Genomic DNA, 14,747 nt, shown 5'->3' on the forward strand with positions numbered 1-14,747 from the left:
ATTCCAACAAAACCAAGGTTCTTCTTATGGACAAAGTCTTAAAGGAAGAGACTGCATCTGAAAATTAGATGTGATGCCCAGCAATAGAAGCAAGTGTGGAAGAAACCACAGTTCTGGGTGGAGACATGTTTCATTACAAGACACTAAATATGAGAACTGAATAGCAGACAAAGAGATCATGTTTTAGAACTTGTTTTGAGTGTAAACGTCTGCATTGGTAAGAATATTGGGTGTTGAGTGGGTGTTGAGTCACAATAATTCATTAATTTCCTGGTCAATACCAGGCAATTTGGCATGATGACAGGTTATCTAGAAGGTAGGAAACAGAAGTATTTTCAGGAGATTCTGCATGTGTGACTAGCATACATTAGCACATGAACGACACAGAAAGTGCTCTGCTGATGGCTGAATGTTGTATGTGATACTGTCCTTTCCTATCATGATCAAAAACGTACATGTTGTCCCATAATCCAGCTCAAGCTCTGAATGACATAGGCCCTTTGTGATCATCTCATCTCTCATTAATATGGAAGTACTGATGAAATCCACTGAAATGATCTCCAATGATGTTCATGCACATGGTTGTTGAAACAGGATGAGGCCCAAGCTGCTCAGCAGGAGATTGTCCCTGGGGCATTTACACTATGGGCATGAATGAAATCATGGCACATGGGGCTGCAGAATATGATTCTCACAACAAGTTTTCCTACCAGTGTTGATGAAAAGGTTGCAGACCTCAGATGCTGATCCTTAGGCCAGAAATTTCCAGATGTATCCAAGAATCATGACACAGATGGGCACATGGGATCTGGGGTATATACACATGCTCCCATGCAGCAAAAGCAATAAATCAGGCACATATATTTAAATGCATATGTGATGTTTGTCTGCATGAGAAACAGGTTTCACCTCTGCTCAGTCTTAGATCTGGGAGACATGGGGAACCTGTGTGTTCTCATTATTTCCCTCTTGCTCCTGAAGTTTTCTCTCATCTTGTGCAGTTTTACAGAAACCAGCTACTTTTGGAGAATAAAGAACAATGAAGAAGATGATGGAGATTTGAGGAATGACTGTGAGTTTTTACTTTTCCTGTCTCCAGAACCTATAGAGGAAGCTTTTTATAATATTCTAATCAATTTTAGGTAAGTCATTAGCGTCTTCATTTCCTACATAAATGTCATGAATTAGAAGTCTATGTCTATGTAGAAAAACTTGATGAGTTTCTATCCTGTATTTCCCTCTGTAACATTTGAACTATAGAAAATTTTCTCCTTTATTGATCATTATTTTGGTATTTTCTAATGCATTTTATTGTACTGTGGTTTTCTTAGATTGCTATTCACTAATTTAGAAGGTGAGAGAGACAGGTTTCTTTTTCTGGTCTCCTCATGCATCTCCTTATGTTGAAAGTTGTCATTGCACAGGGTCTCATGATCTGACATGAAACACAAATACAAACCACTGGCATGAGTATGGCATGAAGAAGCTGTGTTACAACGTCTCTTCAAGTGTGTGCCAAGGATTCCTACATCAGCAAGTATAACTAAAGCCTTCATAAAGAGGTTACTTAATTTTGGTCTCTAACCATAGGGCACATGTTCATACATAGAAATAGAGGTGTATGACTAGTATATGTGATTACAATGTCAAATATTACATGCATATTTGTGAGTAGACATATATATGTATATATATACATATATATAAGCAATATATAAAAATAAAAATAATCTCTGTACTAGTCCCTAATATCATTCTTGAGCTGAAAATGAGTATGAAAAAAAATAAAACTGTCAGATGTTATGTCAACACAATCTTATTTTGCTTCACTTTCACCCAATCACAGATTTGGGGCATGATTAATATCAGATAGGTGATCAATATTCCTTTTAATTAGTGAACAAATACAACATTAAGAGAATTATAGGAGAACTAATATATTCTCACTGGAAAAGTAGATGCAATTTGTCTATGAGGTTTTCAGAAACTATGTGTCAAATGTTAACACTGGTAGATGCAGATCAGAGATAGAAGGGACACAGTATTGATATTCCTCAACTTTGCTGCTATATAATGTGTCTGGACCGTTTTTATCCACTTACTGAGGTTCTCTGTGCTTTCTCATGGGAATTTTAAAGAATCTGTTGTAACCGTTAGCTTTAGTGTACTGTGCACACTTTGATTCTGATGGTTGCTTCACATTATTATTTTTCAGTGTCAGGTCAAGCAGGGTTTGCATTTCTGTGGGCTCATCTTTGATATTCTACCACATAATGGAAATTCTCATTAATGACACTTTTAAAAAAGCTATTACCATGGCCTATACTTTATTACAGAATGCATTTAAGCAAATATATACACACATAATAGAGCATTTAGGTCTTTCACATAATTATTTACATATAAATAGTGTATAATGATAAGCATAATTAACCTTTCCATCTCTACCAATTGAAACAAAACATTTGATGAACACTTAATTATCATATGTACTTATTGGATGAAATGTAATCTATGACTAGGCACAAACACACATATCAAGGAGGACAAAGCAAACTAGTAAGAGGAAAAGGGTCCCAGAAGTAGGCAGTAAAGTCATACACACCTTACTCTCTCTGTTAAGTGTCTCACAAAAACTCAAAGCTAAACAATCATAACACGTGCATAGGATCTAGCACAGACCCTCCAGACTCTGTGATTTTCACTTCAGTTTATGTGACCCCTATGAGCCCTTCTTAGTTGATTCTATGAGCTGTATTCTCCTGGTGTCCTTGACCACTCTGTGTCCTATATCCTTTCTCCCCCTCTTTTTCAGGGTTCACTCACTCTGCCTGCTTTTCAGGTGTGGGTATCTGCATCTTATCCCATCAGGTGCAGGAGATAGTCTCTCTGATGATGATTGGGCTACACTGTTCTATGGGTATAGCAGAATAACATTAGGAACCATTTCATTGACATTTTTCTTTCCTTCCTTCCTTCCTTCCTTCCTTCCTTCCTTTTAGATTTCTTTCTTTCTTTCTTTCTTTCTTTCTTTCTTTCTTTCTTTCTTTCTTTCTTTCTTTCTTTCTTTCTTCCTTTCGTTTGTTCTCCCTTTCTTTCTTTCTTTCTTTCTTTCTGTCAGTCATGTTCAGTTTTACTCTATGTTTCTGAGCCATCCAACTTGCAGTTCCTGACCATCTAGGAAGTGTCTATCATGGGTTATCTCTCATGGCTAGGGCCTCACCATAGACCAATCATTGGTTAGTCCCTCTTAGAAGATCTGAATTGCCATTGCAACAACTAATCTTGCAGGTAGCACAGGTGTGGGCTTAAGTTTTTGTGTGTGGGGTGGTGTTCCAATCCTACTCCTAAGTGTCTAGCTTAGTTACAGAATATGGTGTGTTCAGGATCCATATCCTCCATTACTAGGATTTCTTGCTAGGGTCGCCCTCACAGGATCCAGGATGTTTCTAGTGCTCTAGGTTTCCTCACAGCCCCCTAAATGCCCCATATTCCAGTTGTCTTTTTCTGTACTCTCTCCCTCCATTCATTTGTCCCTCACCCGATTCCTCTTGTTCACATCTCCACCCACTCCCAGTCCACCTGCAAAATCTATTCAATTTCCCCTTTGTAGGGAGATTCATATGATCCCATAGAACCCTTCTGCTCATTTAGCCTTTTTGGGTCTTTGGATTGTAGTATAATTATCCCTTACTTAGCTGCTAATATTCACATATACATAAGAACATATTCTGTTGTTCTGGATGGTCTCGTGGCAAGTTTTGTCTACTTCCATTCATTAGCCTGAAATTTTCATGATGATATTTTTTCTTGCACCTAGTAATAAATCATTGGGTAAATATACCGCATTTTCTCTATCCACTCTCCTCTTGATGGCCACCTGTGTCATTTACAGTTTCTGGAGGCTATGAAAACTGTGACTATGAACATAGTTGAGTAAATGTCCTTGTGTAGGATGGGGGCATCTGTTGAGTATATGCCCCAAGAGTGGTGTTGTTGAATTTTGAGGTAGATTGATTGCCAATTTTCTAAGAAACAGCTATATTGATTTCCAAGGTGGCTGTACAAGTTTTCACTTTTATCATCTATGGTGGAATTCTTCTCTTGCTCTACATCCTCTTCAGCATGAGCTCCAATTTGTGTAATTGATCTTATATTCTGACAGGTGTAATGTAGAATCTCACAATAGTTTTGATTTGTACTTCCTGTTGATTAAGGATGTTGAACATTTCTTTAAATGTCTGTCAGCCATTTGAGATTCATTTGATGAGAATTTTCTGTTTAGATCTATACCCCAATTTTAAATTGAATTATTTGGTTTTTGTGGTGATATTTTATTGGTGCTGAAATGTGGTGATATTTTACTTGTGTTTTAATAAAGTTTACCTGGTGATCAGAGGAAATAGCAAGGCATTTTAAGTAAACAAAGAAGTTGTGCAGTAGTAGCACACTCCCTTAATCCTATCATTTAGCAGGCAGGAGCTCTATATATTCAAGGCCACACTAGGGAACAGAGTCAAGGCATGTGGTGACACATGCCTTTAATCCCAGTATTAACCATAGAGACCTGGAGGTCTGTACTGACAGACAGAAAGTGACAGAGCTGTGTAGGAAGAGGAAGTGAGGTAGTTGGGCTAAGAGAGCCAATGAGAGGGCAGAATAGCAAGGCAATAAAAGTGTGGGTAGGCAGGAAGTAACTCACATTTGGAAGCTGCAAAGTTAGTGAGGTAAGGTTGGCTGTTGGCTTTCCCTATTTCCCTGATCTAAAAATTTCACCCCTATATTTGGCTCCATGTTTTTCATTTTATAAGACCGTTTTAGAAATTCATCTGCAGTTTTGTTTGTATCTAGTTATTTGACTTCTTAATTTATTTTGGATATTAGTCCGTGATTCAAGGTGGAGTTGCTGAATATCTTTCCCATTCTTTAGGCTTCTGTTGTGTCTTATTGATGGTGTCCTTTGTCCTTTGTCTTACAGAAGCTATTCACTTTCATGAGGTCACATTTATTAATTGTTAATTTTAGTTACTGTGCTATGGGTGTTCTGTTTAGGATGGTGTCTCTTGCTCCAATGCATTCAAGGCTATACCCTAATTTCTCTTTTTTCAGTTTCTTGGTTTTTGGCTTTTCCATATGAAATTGAATATTGTCATTTCAAGATCTTTAAAGAATTATGTTTGAATTTTGATGGAGTGGCATTGAGTCTGGTATATATCTTTTGGTAGGATGGCCATTTTTAATTCTATTGATATATGAACATGGACAATCTTTCCATTGATATCTTCTTCAATTTCTTTCTTCAAAGACTTAAAGTTTTTGTCAAATAAGCATTTCACTTGCTTGGTTAGTGTTGCATCTATGCATTTTATATTGTTTTTGGCTACTTTGAAGGTTGTTGCTTCCCCCGACTCCTTTCTCAGTCTATTTATCATTTGCATGCAGGAGAGCTCCTAATTATTTAAAGTTAATCTTATATCCAGCCACTTTGTTGAGGGTGTCTCAGCAATATGAGTTTCCTGGTAATTTTTTTTTATTTGCTCATGTATAGTATCACATCATTTGAAAATAGCAATACTTTGATTGCTTCCTTTCTGATTTGCATTCATTGACCTAATTCAGATGATTTATTACTCAACTAAAATTTCAATTTCTGTATTGAATAGATATGGAGAGAATAAATGGAAAGACGTGTCTTACTCCTGATTTTAGCAGAATTGCTTTGAGTTTCTCTCCATTTAATTTGATGTTGGCTAAAGGCTACTGCAAATTGCCTTCATTATCTTTAGTCTGTCCTTGTATCTCTGATTTTGTATAAGTCTTTTTCAGCATCTAATGGGATGATCACATGGATTTTGCTTTCAGTTTGATTATATGGTGGATTATGTTGACAGATTTTCCTAGGTTGACCCATCCCTGCATCTCTGGGATGAAACTTACTTGATCATGCTGGATGATATTTTTATGTATTCTGGGATTTGGTTTATGAGTACTTTATTGAACATTTTCACATCTATGTTCATGAGGGAAATTGGTATGTAATTCTCTTTTTGGAATTCATTTTTGTTTTGGGTATCCAAGTGACCGTGGCTTCCTAACATGAGTTTGGCAATGTTTGTTTATTTCTGTTTCTGTTTTGTGAAATAATTTGAGTAAATAAATTTTGTCTTTGAAAATCTGATGAAATTTGGCACTAAAAAAGGCTGGTCCTGGGCTGTTTTTGGTTTGAGACTTTCCATGACTGCCTCTATTTCCTTAGGAGATATAAGTCTATATGAAATTTATCTGATAATAACTGAACTTTGGTAAGTGGTATTTATCACAGAAATTACTCATTTCTTTTAGATTTTCTAATTTTGAGAAGTACAGGTTCTTTGGATGTTTTTTTTTTTCAGAGTCAAGTGGACTGTCAGTCAATACCAAGTAGCCCCAGGTTTATTGCTTCACTCACTTATATACAAACTAAAGGCAGAAGCAGAAGGAAGCATTTTACACAGCATAGGCAGCCAAGCACTACCATAAGAAAATAACCTCATCCCTACTCTGTCCTTGAATTAAGGGTCATGTATCTTTGCTTCTATGCCTCTTGCTAGCATCAACAGCCTTCATTAGCTAGATAATGGGTACTTGCCAGGTGCTTTATTGGCCCTTTCCCACAGCTTCTTAAGAGACAAGGGCAACTCTTTTGGGTCAGCATGGACTTCAGATTCAAATTGAGTCACCATGGAAAACTGAGTAACTGTAGGCTCCCACATCTAGCAACCAAGGACTTTAGTTTGAGCTGTGTAGACCCCTCTTCTAATAGTGCACTTGGTCATCTGATAGCCTGTATGTACTATGCACACACTCCACTTTAAACAATAGAATACATTTGTCTTCCCCTTAACAACCATCAGAATTAAACATTCTATTAAATCATATTCTGGTTATATTCAGGTATAAAAGTAGGAAGACCTGTGACAGAGCAATGTTCCCTCCATCTGGTCTCAACTGGGTCAACCTTTGATTTAATCTGAAACTGACACCCCCTTCAACTCCCTTCCATTGAGTGATTTGGAAGAAAATGGCCCCCAAAGGGAGTGGCACTATTGGGAGGTATAGTTTTGTTGGAGTAGGTGTGGTATTGCTGTAGGAAGTATGTTACTCTGGTGGTGGGTGTTGAGGTCTCATATATGCTCAAGATGCCACCCAGTAAGTCACACAACTCCCTGTTGCCTGCAAGATGTGTAAGACTCCCAGTTACCTCTCTAGCCATGTCTGCCTGCGGGCTGCCATGTCCCACCATGATAACAATGTACTGAACCTCTGAAATATAAGTGAGCCACCACAATTAAATGTTTTTCCTTTGTAAGATTTGCTGTGGTCATGGTATCTCTTCACAGCAATAGAAACCCTAAGACTAAGTATACCCTTTCTTCTCCTGTTATGAAGTCTCATGGAAAAGTACCCAACCCTGTGCTAGAAACTTGGGTCCAAATATGCCAGCTAACTACATAATTTTGGCTTCTGATAAACTGTATGCTTACTTTACTTCACCCTGCCAACCAGGATGTAGATTTCCTGTGCTCTTTACTTAAAACTGCCCTGTAAAATGCATTCAGTGCTGCTTTCCAGGCAGTTGCCAGCTGGGTTAATGCACAGTCTCAATTCTCACTTTGGTCACTGTGAGTGGTCTTTTGGTCTCTACTCTGAAACAAAGCCAACCTTGACTGAGCTAGTTTTGAGTGAACAATAAAAGCAACTGTGCTCCAAGTGAACTTTCATGGATAATCCCCTATTATGACTAACCATCTTATGACTACAGAGCATTCAGTGTGCATATGATTAAAATCAGATACAGTTTGGGGACAGGCACAGTACAGAAGTAGTTATATACTTTAGTCTGTCAGTCAAAATAGAGAACCATACAAACTTCATCCCTCCTAAGTGAAATCCTCCTTAGAACCCATGAAAAGAAGCCCCAACAACAACCTGGAGCCCTTGGGTATGTTATCCCATGTAGCCTCTTTTCTAATCAGTCTTCTGTTTAAAGTAAATTTCCTTGGTACGTTTACAGTGTTTGAGCCTTTATTAAAGATCCTTGAGGAGGCCAAGAACCTGAAAACTCAGCCCAAACTTAAACCACTATAACAGCATACTAGAAATATACTCACAACGGGCCAAAGTTAAGATAAGAGTTCTATTTCATATAAAATCATGACACCAAAAACTTTTAATGTAAAAATTTTGGTATTTGGAGGAATAAGAGCTTCATGAAAACATGAATTTGCATGATCTCATTTTATTAGCTTGGCAGTGTAAGTCATTTAATGAATTAATACATACAGTTCTAAAGATTGTTGGTTGTATCTGAATGCATATGTGAACATATATGCAGAATCCTTTTGAGAACTTACAACTTTACACACTTTGAAGTGTGATGATGCTATTGAAGAAAAATAGAGCTTCCATTGGCTGTGATTCATGATAGTTTTGAGTTTATAAAGGTTTTAGGTCTGGCAAGAAGCCACATCTGAAATTAGCTGACAGCAGAGAGTTCACTCGATCCTATCTCCTGAAGGTACAGATGAGGAATCCATAGGCTCTGGCAAAGACTACAGAGCATATGGGACAGAGCTGGTCCACTTACCAGTTCTCAGAGGTGCTCTGGAAATGTCTGGGACTCCAGTCACATCTGAATGGCCTTAATTTTTTTGTTTAACACAAGACTAATAGGTGGTGTTTCTTTCATAGTTTTTAAACTTGCTCACTTGCTTTAAAGGCAAAATCACACTCACTGGCTGGCAGTTTGCACATGCTTTTCTCTCCTGAGGTATCTCAACTTGGACTTCTTCCTGCTCCTTTGTGTTAACAGAAAAACTACATCAAGGAATTTGCTCTGCTATGAAATTCATCCGCAGCAGAGCAAGTCTGTTAGTGGAATCTCCAAAGCCACTGATGTGATCAGAGGACAGTCTGCTTCTATGTAGCTCATTCTTACCAATCCCCTGCTCTGTCCATCTGGGCAGTGGCTTTGCGCTCTAAGATTATTTGGGACCATCAAACAGCAGTAAGATTTTCTATCCTATTAAAGTTTTCTGGCTGGAGATGCAGACCAGAACTGGAGCACTTGCCCAGCATGTCCAAGACTCTATGGTAAACACCCCCGTACCTCTGACAGAAAACAAAGAAATGTGACATGTGATGTATAACACACTTCTGGCAATATTTAGCTTACTTTGTCTCAGCCTAATGGTTATCTAGAACTACACAGTACTCACCAGTTAAAAAAATAACCTGGTTACATATTTTAATTTAAACTTCCAATAAAAGGGTATAATATATTTATTGGCTATTTTCTTTCTTTTTTAAAATAACATTTTATTTAGCTGTATGGGTGATTTTTCTGTATCTCTGTATGTGCACCACATGCATGCCTGTTGTCTACGTAGGTCCAGGAACTGGAGTTACAGACAGTTGTGAGCTGCTATGTGAGTGCTAAGAATTGAACACCGGCCAGGTGGCAATGGAGCATGCCTTTAATCCCAGCACTCAGGAGGCAGAACCAGGTGGATTTCTGTGAGTTTGAGGCTGGCCTGGTCTACAGAGTGAGATCCAGGACAGGCACCAAAACTACATAGAGAAATCCTGTCTCTAAAAACAAACAAACAAACAAACAAACAAAACAACTCAAATCAAAACAAAAGAATTGACCACAGGTCCTCTAGAAGAGCAGCTTGTGCTCTTAACCCATGACCCATGTCTTCAATCCCTACTGGTTATTTTTTAAGAGCAGCAGTTATACCCCAAACAATCTGCTGGGTACCCGTGCACTTTGAAAACTTTATGCATGTGTTTACAAAGGAACTTTCCAAATTTCTTCGTAGGTTAGTCTACTTGTTGCTACTCTCAGACTGCAGTCCAGCTTCACATATTTCTGTTTTTCAAGGGAAATATCACTCAAGAGGTGTGCATGTCTGATTTGGACACCCATTATGTGCGGGCTTATTAGATGTGCCCTCATGGGCATGTTCATTTAGAGCCAGCTCACAATTTCAAGCTCATCCTCTTTTGTGGGGGTGTCACTTAATTAGGACTAGGGGTGACATAGGCTGTGATATGTTACAAATACTGCCATATGAAGACTCAACCTAACCTCTGTCTGAAATGCAATCCCTTCAGTCATTTCATGAAATAAAGGCCCAGTTACAGAAAAAATTGTTCCAACCTTGCAAAATTATTCGTGTACATTAATTTGCCAATTTGGAAGACTTCAAGCTTCTCACTGATGCCAGTTTTACTTTCATTTGCTGTGCTTCTTTTTGTTCTGTCCTAACAACCTAAGGGATGCACAAAGTAATAGGAGCCATTACTTTTACCACTTCACTCCAGCTTTTCCTTCCTTAGTCACTAACTGGAAGCTACAGAGAAACCATGGCCTCACAATTCAATACCATGACTGAATTCTCTGCCTGAGGGGTAACAGAAATGACTGAGAACATGAACAATACGATCATGGCAAGGTCAGGGTGACTGGCTGGCAAAGGAACCAGAGTGCAGCACCAGGAAAGGCACAGATTTCCTTAAGTTTTGAACAAAGCCAATGACAGAGAAAGGCCTCATCTGAATAATCTCAGCAGCTGAGTCAAAATGTGGTCTTTTAAAATAAAGACACTCTTGGGATGGAGAGATGGAGAGCGAGGTTGGGAATGTGTAGTGCTTTCAAAAGACCCAAGTTTGGGTCTGAGCACCCATGATGGGTGGCTTACAACTGCCTGTGAGTCCTACTTCAGGAGATCCAGTGCCTTTAGCATTCCTGAGAAATTGTACTCATATGCCCATACCCCCACACTACTGCACACATACACATAATTAAAAATAAAATAATAAATCTTTAAAAATAAAATGGAGAGCCTCAAGATTGAAGTGGATGATGTTGTTTTCAGAAGATGAATTATTTTTAAGGTATTCAAATGGTGCAACTGAGAGAAAGACAAAGCACTACTATATAAGGCTCTTCCTTTACATTCAAACAGATAATTAGAAATCCTTTCAATTCCATGTGAGCATGAAATTCAGGTCTGACATGTCAGAAGCTCATCGTTTATGATGAATTCAGTGGCTGATGAAGATCCACATCTATGGAAGAGCAAGCCACATGTATCTCTTGCTGATCTGCATTAATTGGCCCAATGTTGGCCTTTGCCACATCTTCTGTATAATCCAGAAGGTTGAGGTCTCCTGTTTGGGTTATTTCTATAAAAAGCTTAATTTCTAGGAGCATCCTGTGTGCAATTTCTTCTCATATGACTTGGTGTACCACAGTTAAAATACTTTGATGCCTCCTTCCACCTTTGTTTTCATCCTCCCATGCCGAGTCCACCCCTATTATTTATTCTATTTCTCCCTCCTATTGCAATCCACATGATCTCCATCATGTCTTCTATATCTAATATCTCTGGGTCTACACTTTGTAGCTGGGTTATCATTTATTTAGCAAATAATATCCACATATAAATGAGTATGGATCATATTTATCTTCTGGGTCTGCATTATCTTACCTAGGGAATTTGATGGTGATTTTATTGAATCTATATATGGCTTTTGGTAAGATCGACATTTTTACTATGTTAATTCTACCAATCTCTAAGCATGGGAGATCTTTCCATCTTCTGATATTTCATTCACTACCTTTCTTCAAAGACTTGAAGATTTTGCTGTACAGGACTTTCATTTGCTTGGTTAGAATTACACCAACATATTTTTAAATTTTGTGGCTATTGTGAAGGAGGTTGTTTTCCTGATTGTTTTTTTTAGCCCATTGATCATTCATATATAAGAGGACCTGTGTGATATTTTTGAGTTAATCTTGTAGTCATGTTTATTTGCTGTAGCAGTTCCCTGATAGAATTTTGGGGTCACTTATGTATACTATAATAACATCTGCAAATATCAATAGTTTGACTTCTTCCTTTCTTATTTGTATTCACTTGATCTCTGTAATTCTAAGTAACAGCATAGACTAGGGAGGAGCAGGAGATATCTACTGGGGTTGGGGGCCAGGATCTATTGTATGACTATTGATATACTCAATATGGTAAAGACACTTTATATACATGAATAAAATTTTTAGTTAATAAAATCTGTTAAACTTTAATCCTTCTTTAATTACCCTTTAAAAATGAAAGGATAAAGTGCAATCCTGTAGATATATGGTTCATAAAGTGGTTTTTTTCGCTTGCCCCAGACCCCATCCCTGGGCACCAGCCACTCCAGGGAAGACCTGCCCAACTCGGCCCCAGGTTCTGGCCACCGGGCAGGTTCCCTGCTAGCCCCACCGGGAAGGATCCCCTTCTCCAAGACTCCTGGCAGACCCTGCAGTCTCCACGCCCTGCCCCCACGCCCATCCGCCTGAGCCCCAAGCCTCTTCCTGAGACTCAGAGGCCGGCCCCCAGCTCCCATCTTGCTCCGGACTTCCCTTTTGGAATACTGGTGAGTACCCTTCCTTGCCCCAGACCCCATCCCTGGGCACCAGCCACTCCAGGGAAGACCTGCCCAACTCGGCCCCAGGTTCTGGCCACCGGGCAGGTTCCCTGCTAGCCGCACCGGGAAGGATCCCCTTCTCCAAGACCCCTGGCAGACCCTGCAGTCTCCACGCCCTGCCCCCACGCCCATCCGCCTGAGCCCCAAGCCTCTTTCTGAGACTCAGAGGCCGGCCCCCAGCTCCCATCTTGCTCCAGACTTCCCTTTTGGAACACTCGTGAGTACCCTTCCTTGCCCCAGACCCCATCCCTGGGCACCAGCCACTCCAGGGAAGACCTGCCCAACTCGGCCCCAGGTTCTGGCCACCGGGCAGGTTCCCTGCTAGCCCCACCGGGAAGGATCCCCTTCTCCAAGACCCCTGGCAGACCCTGCAGTCTCCACGCCCTGTCCCCACGCCCATCCGCCTGAGCCCCAAGCCTCTTCCTGAGACTTAGAGGCCGGCCCCCAGCTCCCATCTTGCTCCGGACTTCCCTTTTGGAACACTGACTTCCCTTTTGGAACACTGGTCTGTCTGAACCAAGTGTGCGGATAAGGCCAAGAACGAACCACAAGGAGATGGGCAGACGTCAAGGCAGAAACATATACAACAAAATGAATAGCAATACAGCATCACCAGGCCCTAGCCCTCCTCCAACACCTAGACCTGAACATCAGAAATTGGAAGAAGCAGAAGAAAACAGCCTTATGAATGACATCATGAAGAAGCTAGAGGCTTGCGTAGAGGAAAAGACAAAAAAATGTGAAGAACGCTGTAAACAACTAGAGGAAAGGGCAAACAAATTAGAAGAAATCAATAAAGTCCTGGAAGAAAACAATAAAATACTGAGAGAAAATCAAGAAAAATCAATGAAACAAATGAAGGAAACAGTCCAAGACCTGAAAAGGGAAATAGAAAAAATGAAGAAGACACAAACAGAGGGAATGCTGGAAATAGAAAATCTGAGAAAACGATTGGGAACTTCAGATGCAAGTATAATCAACAGAATGCAAGAGATGGAAGAGAGGATCTCTAGCGTTGAAGATACAGTAGAAGAAATACATTCATCAGTCAAAGAAAACACTAAAGCCAACAAAGTCATGAACCAAAATGTCCAAGAAATTTGGGACACCATGAAAAGACCAAACCTAAGAATAATAGGGGTCGAAGAAGGAGAAGAATACCAACTCAAGGGCACAGAAAATATATTCAACAAGATCATAGAAGAAAACTTTCCCAACTTAAAGAAGGAAATGCCTATGAAGATACAAGAAGCTTATAGAACACCAAACAGACTAGACCCCCAAAAAAAGTCCCCTCGCCACATAATAGTTAAACAACTAAACGTACAGAATAAAGAAAGAATATTAAGAGCAGCAAAGGAAAAAGGCCAAGTGACTTATAAAGGCAAACCCATCAGAATAACACCCGATTTCTCAATGGAGACTTTGAAAGCCAGAAGAACCTGGACAGATGTATTGCAGACACTAAGAGACCATGGATGTCAACCTAGACTAATATACCCAGCAAAACTTTCAATCACCATAGATGGAGTGAACAAGACATTCCATGACAAAGCCAGATTTAAACAATACTTATCCACAAACCCAGCCCTACAGAAAGCACTAGAAGGAAAATTCCAATCTAAGGAAGTCAGATACACCCTCGAAAACACAGGCAACAGATAAAGCCACAGCAGTAAACCCCAACGTATAGAAGTACCCACACATCACCACCAAAAAATAACAGGAATGAACAATCACTGGTCATTAATTTCCCTCAATATCAATGGACTTAATTCACCTATAAAAAGACATAGGCTTACAGAATGGATACGAAAGCAGGACCCATCTTTCTGCTGCATACAAGAAACACATCTCAAATTCAAAGATAGACACTACCTAAAAATAAAAGGCTGGGAAAAGACTTTCCAATCAAACGGTCTTAAGAAACAAGCGGGTGTAGCCATCCTGATATCCAGCAAAATAGACTTCAAACTAAAATCAATCAAAAGAGATCAAGAAGGGCATTACATACTCATCACAGGAAAGATCCACCAAGATGAAGTCTCAATTCTGAATATTTATGCCCCAAACACAAGGGCACCCACATATGTAAAAGAAACATTACTAAAGCTTAAATCACATATAAAACCCCACACATTAATAGTGGGAGACCTCAACACCCCACTTTCACCACTGGACAGATCTCCCAAATTGAAACTTAACAGAGAAATAAAGGACTTAACTGA

General features: G+C 39.5%; 1 protein-coding gene across 2 annotated transcripts in view; it reads left to right on the forward strand.

Annotated features, from left to right (window-relative positions):
• The first annotated feature begins 936 nt into the window (after positions 1 to 936).
• The window catches only part of LOC128115206 (vomeronasal type-2 receptor 116-like), a 48,891-nt gene continuing 35,080 nt past the window's right edge, over positions 937 to 14,747 (forward strand). For both annotated transcript variants that reach the window (XM_052745682.1, XM_052745683.1), the window contains exon 1: positions 937 to 1,142. In XM_052745682.1, coding sequence (XP_052601642.1) covers positions 937 to 1,142 — 206 coding nt within the window. The remainder of the gene's footprint in view (positions 1,143 to 14,747) is intronic.

This window comes from Peromyscus californicus, unplaced genomic scaffold, assembly GCF_007827085.1.
Source record: "Peromyscus californicus insignis strain IS unplaced genomic scaffold, ASM782708v3 Scaffold_1__1_contigs__length_55948999, whole genome shotgun sequence".
NCBI classification, from domain to species: domain Eukaryota; kingdom Metazoa; phylum Chordata; class Mammalia; order Rodentia; family Cricetidae; genus Peromyscus; species Peromyscus californicus.